This window comes from Cloeon dipterum, chromosome 4 (genome assembly GCF_949628265.1).
Source record: "Cloeon dipterum chromosome 4, ieCloDipt1.1, whole genome shotgun sequence".
Taxonomy (NCBI): domain Eukaryota; kingdom Metazoa; phylum Arthropoda; class Insecta; order Ephemeroptera; family Baetidae; genus Cloeon; species Cloeon dipterum.
In genome coordinates, this window is record NC_088789.1 from 19,083,878 (window position 1) to 19,098,831 (window position 14,954).

At 39.7% G+C, this 14,954-nt stretch overlaps 1 protein-coding gene across 2 annotated transcripts; it reads right to left on the reverse strand.

Annotated features, from left to right (window-relative positions):
* Positions 1 to 4,694: 4,694 nt before the first annotated feature.
* On the reverse strand, positions 4,695 to 14,143 carry bou (boudin). Of its 2 annotated transcripts, XM_065491055.1 has the most exons (4): positions 13,872 to 14,143; positions 7,364 to 7,629; positions 7,184 to 7,291; positions 4,695 to 5,819 (listed from the first exon to the last, which is right to left on the reverse strand). In XM_065491055.1, the coding sequence occupies exons 1-4, from the start codon at positions 13,933 to 13,935 to the stop codon at positions 5,652 to 5,654; spliced, it is 606 nt and encodes a 201-aa protein (XP_065347127.1). In that variant the 5' UTR covers positions 13,936 to 14,143; the 3' UTR covers positions 4,695 to 5,651. The 2 variants fall into 2 exon arrangements, with proteins under 2 accessions (XP_065347127.1, XP_065347128.1); XM_065491056.1 differs by lacking the exon at positions 7,184 to 7,291 and having other exon boundaries at positions 7,465 to 7,629; positions 13,872 to 14,109.
* Positions 14,144 to 14,954: the final 811 nt, after the last annotated feature.

A 14,954-nucleotide genomic window follows, 5' to 3' on the forward strand; every position in this document is an offset into this window, starting at 1 on the left:
ATTGGTGTTCAGGGAAACGGCGTATTCTACGTCTCTTTCGCGTCTAATCTAATCTGGGACACGACGACGACTTTTTCTCTCTGTGCGTTGGTGCGGCCGCAGGCCAGGCGACTTTTCCCCCGCTGACAAGGTCACAGTTTAGGGCGAGCCGCGCTGCTTTGGCTCTCTCTCTCTCTCTGCGCTGTGCGTTCTTGCAGCCACGCACTCACAAAATTCAACAGGTCGGCCTCACGAGGGCTGCTGGGTCGCCATGGCAACCCCAAAACGGGGTCAGCCGCCACCCCGCTTTGCCCCTGGGTCCTTTCGCCGCTCCCCCGGCACCTGTTGCCAAACTCCCGTTCGCACGTCCCTATTTCGGGTGCGCGGCAGTGAACTCGCCTTGCTCTCGCACGGACCAACCCTCGTCCCCCGTGTCACGTGTCGTGCTCCACTTTCGCTTCCCTCGGTGCGTTTTCGGCGCCTGGTGTGCCGGCCGGATAATGCGCCTGCCACACCATGGGCCGACGGCTTAATTAGATTATTTACTTAATGGCGCATGTTCCGTAAAGAGCATTACGCGGACACAATGATAATTGTTGAAGCTTTGCAGACGGTAAAACTTTTGTTGCTCATAAAAATGAAAAATGGATATCCGACAAATTTACCCGCGTCACATAAAAAGGCCTCAATGATATGGCTTTATCTCTGAAGCCGCTGCTTCCAAGGGAGTCAACCTTTTTAATATTTGTCTTTGCACTATAAAATACTCACTTTTTTCACGTACACCACTTTATAAACAGCTTTATTTTATAACTTGATTGCTCACCTCGGCTATTCATTTTTTTTATAAAAATAAAACTCATAAAATATATTTAAGAATTGGATTTATTTCTGTTGCTTTGAATAAATTGTGGAGATATGAAATTACACTTTCTCGTGTTGGGGGCAACAGTTGTTTTTTCAGCTTGTAGAATAAAAGACCGCGAACAAAAATTGCAACTGCAGAAACCTACAAAGAGCTTTGCTGGCCGTGAAAAACAATTGACTTTAACTTTATGTTACTTGAGTATGCACTCCACAAGAGGACATGAGGCAAATTCCGGGAAGCACGTCACTCACTTTCAAATTGTTAAAATCTCTCTTACAAAAACTACAAAAGCCACAAATTTTCTCCACTTATAAAAACAACATATTTAAAAAAAACAACACACAATCAAGATCTGTGAATTAAATAAAGATGATTTTTTACTGTTGTTTACACAAAAATTACTAAAATTAAATTTAAATGTCAAAAATACTTTCCACCTTTTAAAAACTAATCAAAATAGGATGGCAATGATACATTTGAGATGCGCAATTCATGATTTTAAAGTATCATTCGTAAAGCTTTATTTTTCTTCTAAAAGTCCACATCTCTGCTACAATTAACATTTCGCTGTTAAAAATCAGTGCCCTCTTTAGATTTAAATGATAATTTATTAGGAGCTGTATTTTGCAATTTTCTTGATTGACTTAGAGTTGAAATTAAGGCATCTTGTATTACTGAATTTAATTTTTAAAAGAACAAAAAACCTTTATAGAGAACAAAACATATTGAGGTGCAATTCTTTTATTAATTTTTATGTGATTTCATAGACAAATTTAGATATGCTATTTTACTGTTCCTAATACACATGTCAAAATCACCGCCCCGAATTAAAATTTTGCTGTTAAATCTACTTACCCAATTAATATTTACATATTAATATATAGCTGAATTACAGAAAGTTAAACCCGGAGATGTACTACGTATATGATGGTATCAAAGCGTATATGAATTGTTCTTAAAATATGATGATTAAGCATTGCGCAAGATAAAAAAACGAAACGCGCATTCATTCTAGAAAATTGAATCTTTTTTATGAATAAGAGAACAATATACTGATTAAAAAATCAGATCGAAATCTAATCTTCATTTTTGGTACACCAAAACGTCTTGATTCGTCGTTTCTGCTCCACGCCTGAGTGAAAACATACTTCTCCATTGTAAAATAATGCGAAACCTGATATGCTTTCGAGTGAAGATTATGTTCTCCTCTTGAAAACAATATTTTTATCAATTCCAAAGTCACTTTGCGGTTAAGCTCACCAAATAAACAAGCGAAAACCGATATCTCGATCGTTATCAATCGTGTCCAGCAATTTCACTTTTTCTGTCTCAACATACAGAACAGAGTGTAAAACACGAGCAGGCATCATGCATTTTATGTAACAGCTAATCGCATAAATAACCTAAGGCATTTTGCATTAGATAAACATTGTCAAGTGTTGAATCATCTGATAATTAAATAAAAGCTGCATTCTCTCCGTCAGACCGATCTTTTAATGCACTTTCCTCATTCGATCTTGTGCTCCCTGATTAATTGTTAAATAATTTATGAAAAAAAATAAATCTTGTGCAAACATCCTGCTCGAAAGCTATTTCAATTAGTCGTCATTACTATTACCTCGCGTGTCCCTGACGTAATTGAAGTGCAACAAATTGAACGGCATCCTGTCGCTTGGCAATCTTGTGTTTACGATCACGGTAGCGTATGTCAAGCAGAAAAATATTTACGGTTTTATTATTTGTGACTCGGCTGCCTTTAAATTTTAATTCAGAAAACTTGTGCATTGCATATATTGTCTCTAGGAGTTTGAAATAAACGGGGGTCTTCAGATTTGGACGAAATTTTCTTGGGGAGTTGCCCTAGCAGTCCTATGTCACATCCTAAAATATTCGGCAAAAATAATTAAAATTGCATATTGGATCAAAGTTTCCGTTTTTTTATATTTAGCCGTAATCTTGAGAAATGGAATGAAGAAAAGCAAATAAACGGGAGCAGAATGTGGTCAACAGAGTGGCAATGCAAATTTAACGGTGTCAAAAATCCAGGTGAAACAAAAAGTGAGCAAGACCAAGGTTGCAATGAGATATATACACTGCTCCCGCTGTGAAAGAAACAAAAATTTTTCGGCTGACGTACTTGCGAGCGAGTTTGTTTAAAAACCGTAGGAATTGCGATTTGCTCTCGAAATGCGAGACTATACATGTTCTCGCGGGGAGTGACTTTTTTAATCGACGACCTTGACGACCCTATCGAGAAATGAGAAAGAGAGGAATAAAGCAAAGAGCAGTGCGCGCCGCGGCCTCCGCCCAGTGCCGCAATAGCCTGGCAACAACTCCTCCTGTCCCACGGGCCGCTCATGGCCCCGGGGCCCAGCATGCAAATCGATCCCAATCGAGCACTTTTGTGTCTTTCGCAACCGCGTCGATCCTTCGTTTTTGTCTCGGTGTGACGCAACAAGTGTAGCTTGTCGCAGGGCAAAAAGAGGGTTTTTAATTACTGATTGGCGTTATTTTTTTAATTGGCCTGCTGCTCTCTGTGCACTCACATTGCTAATTGCATTTCATGCTCGAGCAGCGAATTAGGCAACCACTTGAGATTCGCTGATTTTGTTATTTATTCATGGGTGGGGCCGCCGTCTGAGCACAAGAAAATTGCCGAGAAGCAAAAAATGTAAGGCTCTCTCAACGCACTAATTCACTTTTGAAAAACTAAAATTGCGTGCCCTGATAAAAGGTCTCGTGGCATTTTACAGCCCGGCAGCGCATGTGGGCAGTTTTGATCAGAGAAAAGCCGGTCCCCCCTCCACGAAAATCAATTTTTAACTGCGCAATTCACGTTCGCTCGAATTTCGAGCATTTTTGCACAAGAATATCAGCTTGCTGCTAAGCTTGATAATAATAATGATTGTCAAGCCCAGGGTTATTTTTACTGTCTCCACGCATATTTCGCCTTATACTTGTGTAGAAATCCAGGTGCCGCGCGGCTTTTATTTTTTACGACTCCCTCTTTCCACTCGGCGCACCTGGATGAGATTATTCAACGCTTCGTAGCAGTGGAAAAATCTGCATGTGAACAGATTTAGATTGTAAATTGATACACAGTGCTGTGACTCAACAACTTGCAAATGAATGTGTTTGCATTCATCATCAACAATGTCAGGAATTTTTTACTCATATTAAAACCTCTCATTCAAGTTTAAAGCAGAGATTTGGGCTGATGATCAAGTAAACTAAATTAAGATTCACACAGCGTCTGGAAATTCGTAATTCTCTCACAATTAAAGTAAAGTTTTACAAGAGGGTTCTAAGGATGCTTTTTCGTGTAGCTTGTTTTGACGTAAACCTGTCAGTGGCTGAAATTTTAGGTTTCAAAATTTTCAGGAATTTGAAAATTGATTTCAAAATAAAAGTTTTGTTCACTTTAAGTGAATTTTGGTTTTATAAAAAACACCAAATATGATTTGTTTTTAGAGCAATTGATTTTTCAGAGCTATACATATTTTAAATTTAAATTGATGATGATGAATTTGAAATTTCATAAATGGAGCAATCCAATCTGTCAATCTACTTAGAAATTTTTGAGCAATCATACTCGCGTCGTTGAAAAGTGCTCAAATTCAATAAATTCAACACAGATCAAAACTTTCAATTAACATCCATATATATTCTTTGAGTTTAAGCTAAGTCAACTTAAACTCCCTCTCATATGGAAGTATCATACTTTTAAATAGTTTAACTCTCCGAATTGTCGAGCTAAAACGATTATTTCTTGTTTTTTATTATTTCTTCATATCGTCTTTGATTTATTTCATTCTAAAACCAGGGGTTAGAGGAAAAGAAACATAAATTTATCAAAAAACGTCATTATTACTCTTCGTTGTGGCACAGGTCAAAATACAAATGTCTACTTTCGTTCTCTGTTCATAATTGGAAGTACACTTTTAGTCACATTCTCAGCTTGTGTAATTTATTACTTTAAAGATGCGCTCGCTCTACAGGTTATCAGCAGGCATAACAAGCAGGCCGCTTGACAAGCAAAACAGCTTAATTATAATATCATACGCGTCTATATATATGTAGTTGTTGTTGCTCGCGAGTGGAATCAAGCGTGCCCCATTTCGGCATGCGGGCTGCGAAACGGGGACAGCAGTTTATGCAGCCAGCGCGGCACTCTGACGATGCGGGTTGCCGCTCAGGCCGTACAGGGCGCGCCATCTGTCCGCCACTCGCACCAACACTGCCAGCCGATCGCACAAATTCACACCCTCTGACATCGAGACTCTAAAGTTACAAAACCTGGCGACCGGGAAACGACTTTGACGCGGCAATTGAGATTCGGTAAACCGTGATTTAAAAATTTTCAAGACAGCCAACAGGGTCTACCACCGTCTTTTTACAATGTTGGGCTCTATTTCGTTATAATTTCCTGCTGTACTAAAAACTCCATTTGATTTACAATTCAAAAAGGGAATGTGTTAGTTTAATCCTGGTTTAAATAAAAATCAACATTATTTTGTTTCAAAACCTATCTCGGTTTTAAGCAAATAAATTTAAAATTTTATAACGCACGGTTACATTAAATTTTCAAAAGAAGATGATGATGTAAAGGGTTGGTGGTTCGTGGCTTGTAATTGTAAAAATTACAAAAATATATTTTCAAATTCGCTCTTTGAGGAATTTTCATACTGCGTCGTTTCCATCAGTTTGTCACGTTTTGCGACGTAGAGTCTTAGATGAGAGGGTGAAGTCTTTTTTTAAAATGACAGCTAGTGGTGCCACACGATGGCAGCCAGCAGCGACAGGACTAAAAGCAGTGGCGCCAGGACCACCGTTCTGGAGGCAGGGTTGCAGCCGTCGCCGCTGCAGGTGTAGACGCACGAGCGGTACTCCATGTCGTCGCCTGGCTGACGCACGAAGTTGCAGTAGTTGCCCAGGTCGAGTGCTGAGCAGAATCTCTTCGTGCCGTAACCGCCTGAAAATTCAATTTCAATTTTTAGAAAATGCAATGAATTGTGAAAAAATAATTTTGGCGTTTTGAAGGAGAAACCAAGACCACAGGCAACAAATTGATTAGCTGGGATAGTTAATTTTTTTGCTTGAAATTGAATATTATGAACGCATTCAACTATGAAACCAAAATTTTACAAGTAAAAGGATTAAGTATCTTATTTTTGCAGGTTATCTATAACTTCAAACTCACGAAGGAGCAGATTTTGATTTTCAGCCTTGTTTCCCACATGAACTCTATGCTATTAATTTAAAAGAAATCATTGCAAGATGTTAAATATGAATATTAATTGAAGATAAATTTTAACAAGATTCTAATGTAATTTAATTGAAATATAAAAAATATTCTGAGAAGAATAAAATAACAAAATTAAGTGCGAGATTTCGGCCAAGCCCAGATCTCATCAGTTAAATTGTTCTCTTTGAATACATTTTTTATATTATTATTATTTTAATATCTTGTTAAAATTTATCGTTCCGTCTAGAGATTTCTTTGTAGGAAAATTTGTAATTTACAAACTAATAAAACGCTATATTGAAATTTTAAAATGTGTTAAAATTTTGCAACTAGTGCATTGATAAATTTTGCAAGTAATTTTACTCGCTATAAAATTGATCAAAAAGAAGAAAAAGCACAAAGGAAGCATGCATAGAGGGCAAAAAGTGGCGTCTGTGGCAACCAGTCGGTCGGGTGGCCGGTTATGGGGCTATTGACTATAGACAAGTGAGACTCAAGAGAATCGAGTAGGGAACAGGACAAGTGGGTTAATGTGCAAGCAAGCAGGCTCGAGTGCAAGAATGAGCAGATCAAAGACAGAAAACAAACGGGTTCAAAGCAAGCCACAAAGCCCCGGCCGACGCTGCTGGCGCCGAAAACCACTTAGACAATCACGTTCGCTCTCAAGATGCACCGATTAAAAATGCATGACGAGCAGCAGCAGGAAAGCCACAAGAAAAATGTCTTGATTCAGTTTACGCTCCTTAACTTATTAATGGGATTAATTTTTGTCTTGTCGGATGTGTGTGCTAAATTTCAATTATGAAACTCTAAATTGTCCCCAGTTCAATACTTCTGGGCTATTTTCAAATTACAAAATAATATGTTTCTAAATTTAATCTTTTGCCTCACGTAATTTTTTGGTAAAGAATATAATTTTCTATTTGAGCTTTTACTCTATGATTTAAATAAAAATGTGGCTTACTATTTTACTAGTCATAAATTGTAACACAACTAAAGCAACATTTTAATCAAATAAAATGATAAAAGCATAACAATGTATCAACTTAGAGGTAAAACGAAACAAATTTTACGTCTTTATATGAGCTAACCAAATGAACCGACGGTCTTGACACAATAGCTCGCTTCGAAAACGTTGCAGGCGGTTGGAAGGAAAAGTGCAGAGCAGTTAGGCGTTGCACACTGCACGCATTTGATATCTGTCCAGACAGAGAAGAGCGAGAAAAGCGTGTTAGTGGAAAAAAATGCACCCAAAAGCCGTGAAACTGTACATTAATGAAAGCAGCACAGCCGTCTAACGTGAGTTTCCTGCAAGTTGTTAGTAGTGTGAGAGTGAAAAAGAGATAAAGCGGTAAATATAAGGTTTGGCTGCCTTCGAATCGTCCGGTCTGCTTGATGCAGTAGCTGGCTCCGTGCACTTGGTCACAAGGCTTGACCGGAGGCAAAAAGCCATCAGGATCTCCGTCGACGTTGAACAACTCGTTACACGTGTACGGGTCTTCGTGGTCCGTGCTGCTGCACTGGTAGCAGTTGATCACTTCAAAATAATTAAGAACAGTTAGAAATATAATGAGAGCTGACGAAACTTTTAGTCTAGGGATAAACCTATGATTACATTTAAATTACTTGAAGGAGACAAGGGACACAAAATTTTCATCGGAGTTATTTTTTATTTGGAATTTACACAAATACATCGAACTTAGTATTTATTGAAGAATGGTCTCTATTTTTGTGAATCATAAACAAACGTTTTATATTTTTGCCAAATAGTTGATTGGTTTTATAATGTTTATGGCGCAAAAAGACGGTATTTCCCCAAGATCAATTAGAATTGACCATTATGTCAAAAAGTAGCACATAACCGACTTTCCTCTATATGTGAGAAAATAATTTGACTATAAAATCGATCGATAATAATTTCAGGCTAAAATCCCAACAAAAAAGGAAACGCTAGAAAAAATTTGTCACGCAAAACTTCATTATGCACCTTTCCGCATTTAGAAAATTTCCTATTTCCTCAATTGAGACGGTTTTTACACTACAAGGGGGTTATATATGGTTTAAATGCCTTAAAATTTCATGTTTCTTGTTTATTTGATCATCCCGCGACGTTTGGAAGTTCAGAAAAAACAGTAGAACGTCTAAAATTCACAGCCTATAACAGGACAACCCTAACAGAATATTTTACTGGTTGATACATTTAAAAAAAAACTACAATTATCTTTTAATATGTATATTCCATATTCCCGTTATTATAAAATGTGTTGTTACACTGTTCCAGTTCAATTAACTGCTGAGCGCTGAGTCACTTTTTTATTTGTCAGTTTCTTAAATTATCTGTGTTAAATTTTAATTTTTTTCTAACTGTTGTCATAGAAACATTGCACTACATAATTACAAGCTAAATTTGGAGCGAGTCGGCTCTCAAAGATCGTTTAAAAAGCGCAACAATTTGCTGCGACCGACGTCGGCAGAGAATCAGCAGCGTAGGCAACTTTCATTCACGCGCGAGTCGTGCGAGTTGCATATTCGGCGCTTTTCAAGGGGCTCGCCCGTGAATAAGCTTTTGCCTGTTTTGAGGGGTGCGACGCGAGCGGGCGGGTTGGCGAAACTGTCAAACAGCCGTCGTCGTCGTCGTCGCCACCGCTGCTGCTGTTCGAAATTAATTAAGGCTGCTCAATAATGAGCAGTAAATGCGGACGTCATCACTCATTTAGATTAATTGATTGAGCAGCTGACGACCTGCTTTCAGCTCCGTATAATCGACCACATTGGGTGATTTCACCCTCGGTAAATGCCTTGTCGACAGTTTAGAACAATTATTTAATTTAGCTCTGCTGCAGAGTTTTCTATGTTTCATCTTGCTTGGAAATTTAGCATTTTCTTTCAATAGAGATAAAGAGATAATTTCAAAAGTTAAATTGAAGCCTTGAAGGCAATGTTCCAATTTGATTTATCATGGAATGATGCACGCCTGATGTTGAAATTGTGCAATACAATCAAGTGGTACCATTCTTATTAGTCTCTTTGCATGATTTATTTAAATTTTTAATTCTCAGCTCTGCACTTATGGTTATGTTACTTGTGGTTCGTTAGATCTAGATTCGAGACAGTTATTTTAAAAAATTGTATGCGTCTGGACTAGACTACACCTCCGTAATTGAAAAATCAAAATTTTAAGAAATTTAAAACTGCCATAATATTTTGAAAAAGGGTAAATTTTAATAAACCTTTACATTTTTGGAATCTACTCGGTGAGTCAAATCAAATGACGTGGGAATTTCACATTTTCGCAACAGTTCGTGATATCTCCAAAATTTTCTAAAGCATTGTTAGGTATGGACTAATCCCTCTTGTATACATATGTATTTGAATAGCATATTACTGCCGTACATTGTACATGCAACGCAACACCAATTCCGACCCATCAATCAACTGGCTCGTTCAATTACGTGCAATGACATCAGCACATTACAAGCGGATTGTCTTTGATTTGCGGCAGCGTTATTAGCCAACGCAATCATTGTGATCACAATGAAGCCGAATTAATTATTCCGATCGAATCGAATCGAAGTGGCAGTGGCAGTGGCAAGCGCATGGAGTGCCCGATTTCCCTTTCAATGATATCGTTGCAGCGCGCACGTGCCTCGTGACGTAATGACAACAGCGCGAAAAAATCAACAAGCGTCGTGCAATTTTTCAAGAGCCATCCATCGATGGGCGCAATTAGAAGAGAAAGAGGCAGCTATCGAAAATCGATCAGCCGCGATTAAGGGCAGGAAATTGCGAGAGCGCTAACTCTGCCTCCAAGATATTTTTTCGCCCTCCCTCCCCCCAGCACCCCCGTCCCCACCCCGCCCTAGCAGGCGGCGAAAGGTTCGCGGTTTGTGTATGAAGCGCACTTATTTTGTAACCGCAAGCGCCGGTAAAGTTTCTGCTCCGGGGCTGAGTGCCGGAGAGGTTTCCTCTCGAGTGGAAATTTGCTCTGCCCCTTCTATTTTTTTTCCTAAGTTGAGGTGACTTTTCCGCTTTAAAAAATTGCAGCCGCAACTGAGCTGTGTCAAGTGTTCTTCATTTCAGGAGAAAAAATTACTGACCTGAAAATCTGTTTGCGGTTCTTTTGTTGGTGTTTTTTTCTCAAGTCGGCGGCTCATGACTTCCAAAGGGAATATTTGCAGCGAGAATTGTTCTTAAATGCAGTTAGGATAGATGAATAATGCAATTTAGAACGCGTAGTTGCTGACGATTTAATCAACGAATGCGGTTGAACAGTTGGAGTTAACGATCCGCGGACAGATTTAGCGGGCGTTCGTGACTAGAAATAGAGCTTTATATAATAGCCTTTATGGCATCCATCAATGGTAATATCATGTTGGACTGTAACCTTTAAAGCAATCTCTGATTTTCATAATATAGCTACAAAATGTCAAGCTATTATCATGATGTTGAATGTTTAAAAAATACTTGAACAAAAACAATTATTATCATTAATATCATTCTGCATTGCTATGTTTGCATAGCACGGAATTTTGAAATAAATTTTTTGAAATTTTATTCAGTGGAAGCCAGATGCGCGATAAAATTGGTTTTCACTGCGCAGATCCAAGATGGCGTCTGAATGTGGGAAACAAAAAGCTCTCTTTGGATTCCCGTACGAGTGTCAAGAGTTTGTTTTTACGATCCAAAAGAAACAAATAATACAAGTAATTCAAATTATGTCACAATATTGACCACAACTTGGTCGCGCATTTTCACGTGACCATTTTTTCGCGCCATGCTCCACCGGATGCCATATCTGCGCGTCGCACGAATCTGAACCCCGCTGATTTAATTCATGTTGCTCATTGTTTTGGCTTCCGATAAGATCGTATTTTTTGCTCCAAACAAGACACCATAGAGTATGTTAAAATCTTTTAAATGCTACAAATCCTTAATTTTGTGAAAACAATGGCACTAGAATTGCTTTTTAAAAAAATAACATTTTCGTTCGCTCTTTATGATACGTGTTTGGGAAAATTGTGGAAATCCCTGCAAAAAAAATGATATGCAATATACATTGTTTTTACAGGAAAAATACGGTTCCTCAAACACAATTCGAACAGTGAGTGTTTTTAGCACCATTTCCTCCGTCGCAATTAACTGCTAAATAGGTAGAGTATGGCGACGAAAAAATGAAATAAATTTAATCAAGGCGCTTTCTGAAAGAAGTCACGGAATTTGAACAAAGTCAGCAGGCATTTTGCTAATTATTCCTTTTAATCAAAGTTGGTTTCATTAGCGTGGCACGGTCCCTTTCTACCGCGCAGCAGGGGAAAAAGCTTTTTCGCCTAACAGCAAGCAACGCCGGCAGCAGCTTTTTTAGCCCTTTTCTCTCAAAGGACTGGTGCTGCAAAATTTAATACTGGCAAAAGCCCCCTGTGCCTGCCTCGCGCGCGTATGAAGAGGCTCGAACAATGGCGCCCATTGTTTCGCAATTCATCTCAAATTCCTTGCAGTAATTCCCTTTAGATGAGCCGCCCCACGCGCTTTCGGCACAACTTTTGTCGCAAATGAAGAGCGGAAGGAACGCACAGCCAAGAGAGAGCTGTTTGCGGTCAGATAAATGCTCTATAATGCACTCTAAACACGCGCCAACCGACCCGTCTAACTGAGAGTAGAGAGCAAAGGGGGTTCACACACTCGCACCTCCGACTGTCGATTATAATCCTTTGTTCCTGTCTGTCGAGTGCAACAATCACGAGGGCTGCTCTTTTGCACGCACATCGTGTAAATTGATCCGGCTCTTTTCCGCTCGGCCCCTCTGCGCCAAAGTTGACATCAGCACATTTATTTTTAAGCAGGACGAACGACACAGCCAAATGCGATTTCTATTTTCAAGCCTTTGTTCCACAATCGAAAAAGAGCTCGGAATATATGCTTCACACCATGGACAGAGTTGCGTGCAAGTGTTTGCTCCGATCTTAACAAAGAGAAATACGAGATCATCAAATTTTAAAAACAGTTTCGTACAAACTATTCGGTGGAATGGCTGGGACTGTAGACGTTTTATAGCAGTTTTGGGTGGTTATAGACCGTTTTAATAGTCTTATTGCGTGATTTGAAAAGGATTTTTTTAACCTCTGCTCAGCACGTCCCTTGGGCTATGAACTCACCGGGTCCCAAAAACACCGCTTAGCGGATAACATGGGGCCCGAGTGGCCGCAGAGGTGCTTGGGCCCAATGTGGCCATCTTTTTGCCTCCTTGCATTGTTGAAACGCCAGACATTTGTCCCTTAAGCCGCTGGAAAGGTGCGAAAACCAGCAAGTGGCGAGTCGGCGCCGGTGCACCTCTCAGACCGTTGCACTATTTGAGCATTTCGAGTCGCTTAACTAACCACCTGTGAGGAAATTTATTCAGTTGTGAAGATATATTATTTCTATATTAGAAGTCAAGTGTAAAAGCCGTCAGAAAAAGATGTTCATTGTGCAGCGTGTGCTCAAGTAACACCCGAGGTGGAGATTGGACTGTTGCGGGGAGCAAAGAGCGCAGGATGGAAAATAGACACCAACGCGACAGAAAGCGAAGAACGCGGTTCTGGTGTCAGCATAAGGAGAGCGTTATTTTCCGTCTGACAAATAATTACTTCCGATTCAAAAAAAATGATGAATTGTAAATTTATTTTCTGTGTGTTTACTAATTGAATGCTTCATTATTTTATATTTTTGTTAATTTCGCCAGTATTGAAGGCTCCTCTTCTGCTCTTTGGAGATAAAAATTACAGCAGGAAATCATTCGCATTATTTAATTCACTGCGTAGGCTAAAGGGTGTCCGGCTGAGTCGGCAAGATTGTAGACGAGTAAATATAGTGCGAGTCAACAAACGCCGCGGAGCGCTTCCTTGCTCACGCCTAAAGAAGAAAATAACAATATTAATATCAGTGAAAATTACCCCACGTGATTTCTTATCGTGTTTCTTGATGCTCTGTGTGTCAGGTAGCCCCGAGAATGAGGAAGCAGACACGATTGATTTCCTTTGACTCCCTTTACATACTTATATTCGATATCCACGCTTTTATTGTTTAGAAGCTTAAGTGATTCAAAAGAGCACTCCTCGTTTCTTATCAGAGCGATGTTTGCTTTTTAGAGACAGCAGTTTTTCTTAGGCCTCTTGCAGCGAAGCAATTAAGAAAAATTCATTAAAAGCAAAGGGGAAGCAGCTTTTCCGAGTCGGCCTCTAGCTAATGACCTGCAGGGATGGGAAAATGCTATCTCATATGCCTGCCGCGTTTCACGCACAAATCCCTCTAATTAGGACACGGAAATTTAAATGCGCACTGTGTGTATAGAATATGTTCCCACCAACGCACCAAAAATTTCGCCAAGTTAATTTTAATTTCTATCATTCCCATGACTCATGACAAAGGACAAAATGCGTCACGTTTCATGGAGGTTCCCGCACAATTACCAGCCCCATGCTGCTCGAGTGACCTTTGCTGACCCCACTCGACGACGACGACGACGCGGGTTAAAATCGAGACAAAATTTCACGCCGGCCGAATCACCGCCGCGGCGTGACGTCACACTTTCTGGTGTACTCCATAGATTCCGCGGACGCGCCAAAACATAGGCCACCGTGGCCACCTTTTCAGGTCCAATAGTCGACCTTCGGAGGCACCTTTCTATTAAAACCCCCGAAAGAGACCATTCTTATCACAGAAACGAACGAAACTACAAAATATTTCATCCGAGGAGAAAACAAAGGTGTGGTCGCCCTGAGTCAGGTCGGCGCGGCATCTCACCTGCGGATGTCGGGCGTGCGGCGAGCACCAAGGCTGCGGTCAGAAGCACCATCGAGGGGCCCATGGTGATGGCAGGGGGTGAGAGGGTGTTCGTCGGCGCTGGTTGCCTACCTGCAGGCACTGCACTGCTGCTGCTACTTCCCTTCTGCGGATGGAGAATGAAGACTGCTGAGCGAACGGCACCGCGACGGACACAGCGTTGCTAGGAGACGGCGCCGCCACACGGGTGCGCCACCTGCGCGCGACCCTCCTCGCGCCGCCGATAGTTCTTATCCGCGCCGCCAGGTACCATGCTAATGAAAATCGAATTTTTCGCATTTATTATTTTTGCAGCTTTCTCTTTTATTTATAGAATGTAATAATGTTGCAATTTTTTTGTAGCGTGAGCTTTAACGATAAACCGCGTTCCTACTTATTCTACTTTTAACGCAAGTCTCCATTCATGGTCATGTGTAAAAAATTTGCAGAGGCGATTATTATTGTTTCAATTTTTGAATAGTAACTTTTACTATTGATTTTTAACATATTATTGGCTTTTCATTGTTTTTAGTGTAAATATGTTAATAATTTTTTTGTGATTTTGTATTGCATGTATTGTATAGATGAATAAATAAATATATAAATAATAAAAAATTTCCTCAGAGAAGTAAACAATTTTAAATTTAATTCATAATGGGATTTTTCATGAATGGTTACAATTTTTAAATTTTACAAGCAATTACATGGCATTCGAGATTTTTGGAAACGTTAGCTGAGGGAGACACGAAATGAAGATATTTAAGAAATTGAATTCATTGTCAGTGCCACGTACTAAGATGATCGTGCAACAATTTTCGACTTTCAAATCAACTCCTTATTATTGAAAAAAGAATTGAAAATCACTAGCAATCGCAGATTATTCAACTTGGACATCTGTTCGAATTAGTTCTAAGCGGAGTTAATGAATTCTTATTGTTGCTTATTTAATTTTCAAACCCTTCATTGTCCGCTGTCGCAACACGCTGTGTTCGTTCTCGTGAAATAAGCGCATGATTTACATATTATGAAAGAAGGCCATTGGAAAAGCTTTTCACACTCGACTTA

Bases quoted from the DNA above. Each gene is read 5' to 3' on its own strand.
- bou (XM_065491055.1), bottom strand. From the start codon at position 13,935: ATGGGCCCCTCGATGGTGCTTCTGACCGCAGCCTTGGTGCTCGCCGCA. The intron at 7,630-13,871 runs GTGAGATGCCGC...ATTATTTTGAAG, and splicing joins CGCACGCCCGACATCCGCAG to TGATCAACTGCTACCAGTGC. The intron at 5,820-7,183 runs GTTAGCTCATAT...TTGAATTTTCAG, and splicing joins CAAGACCGTCGGTTCATTTG to GCGGTTACGGCACGAAGAGA.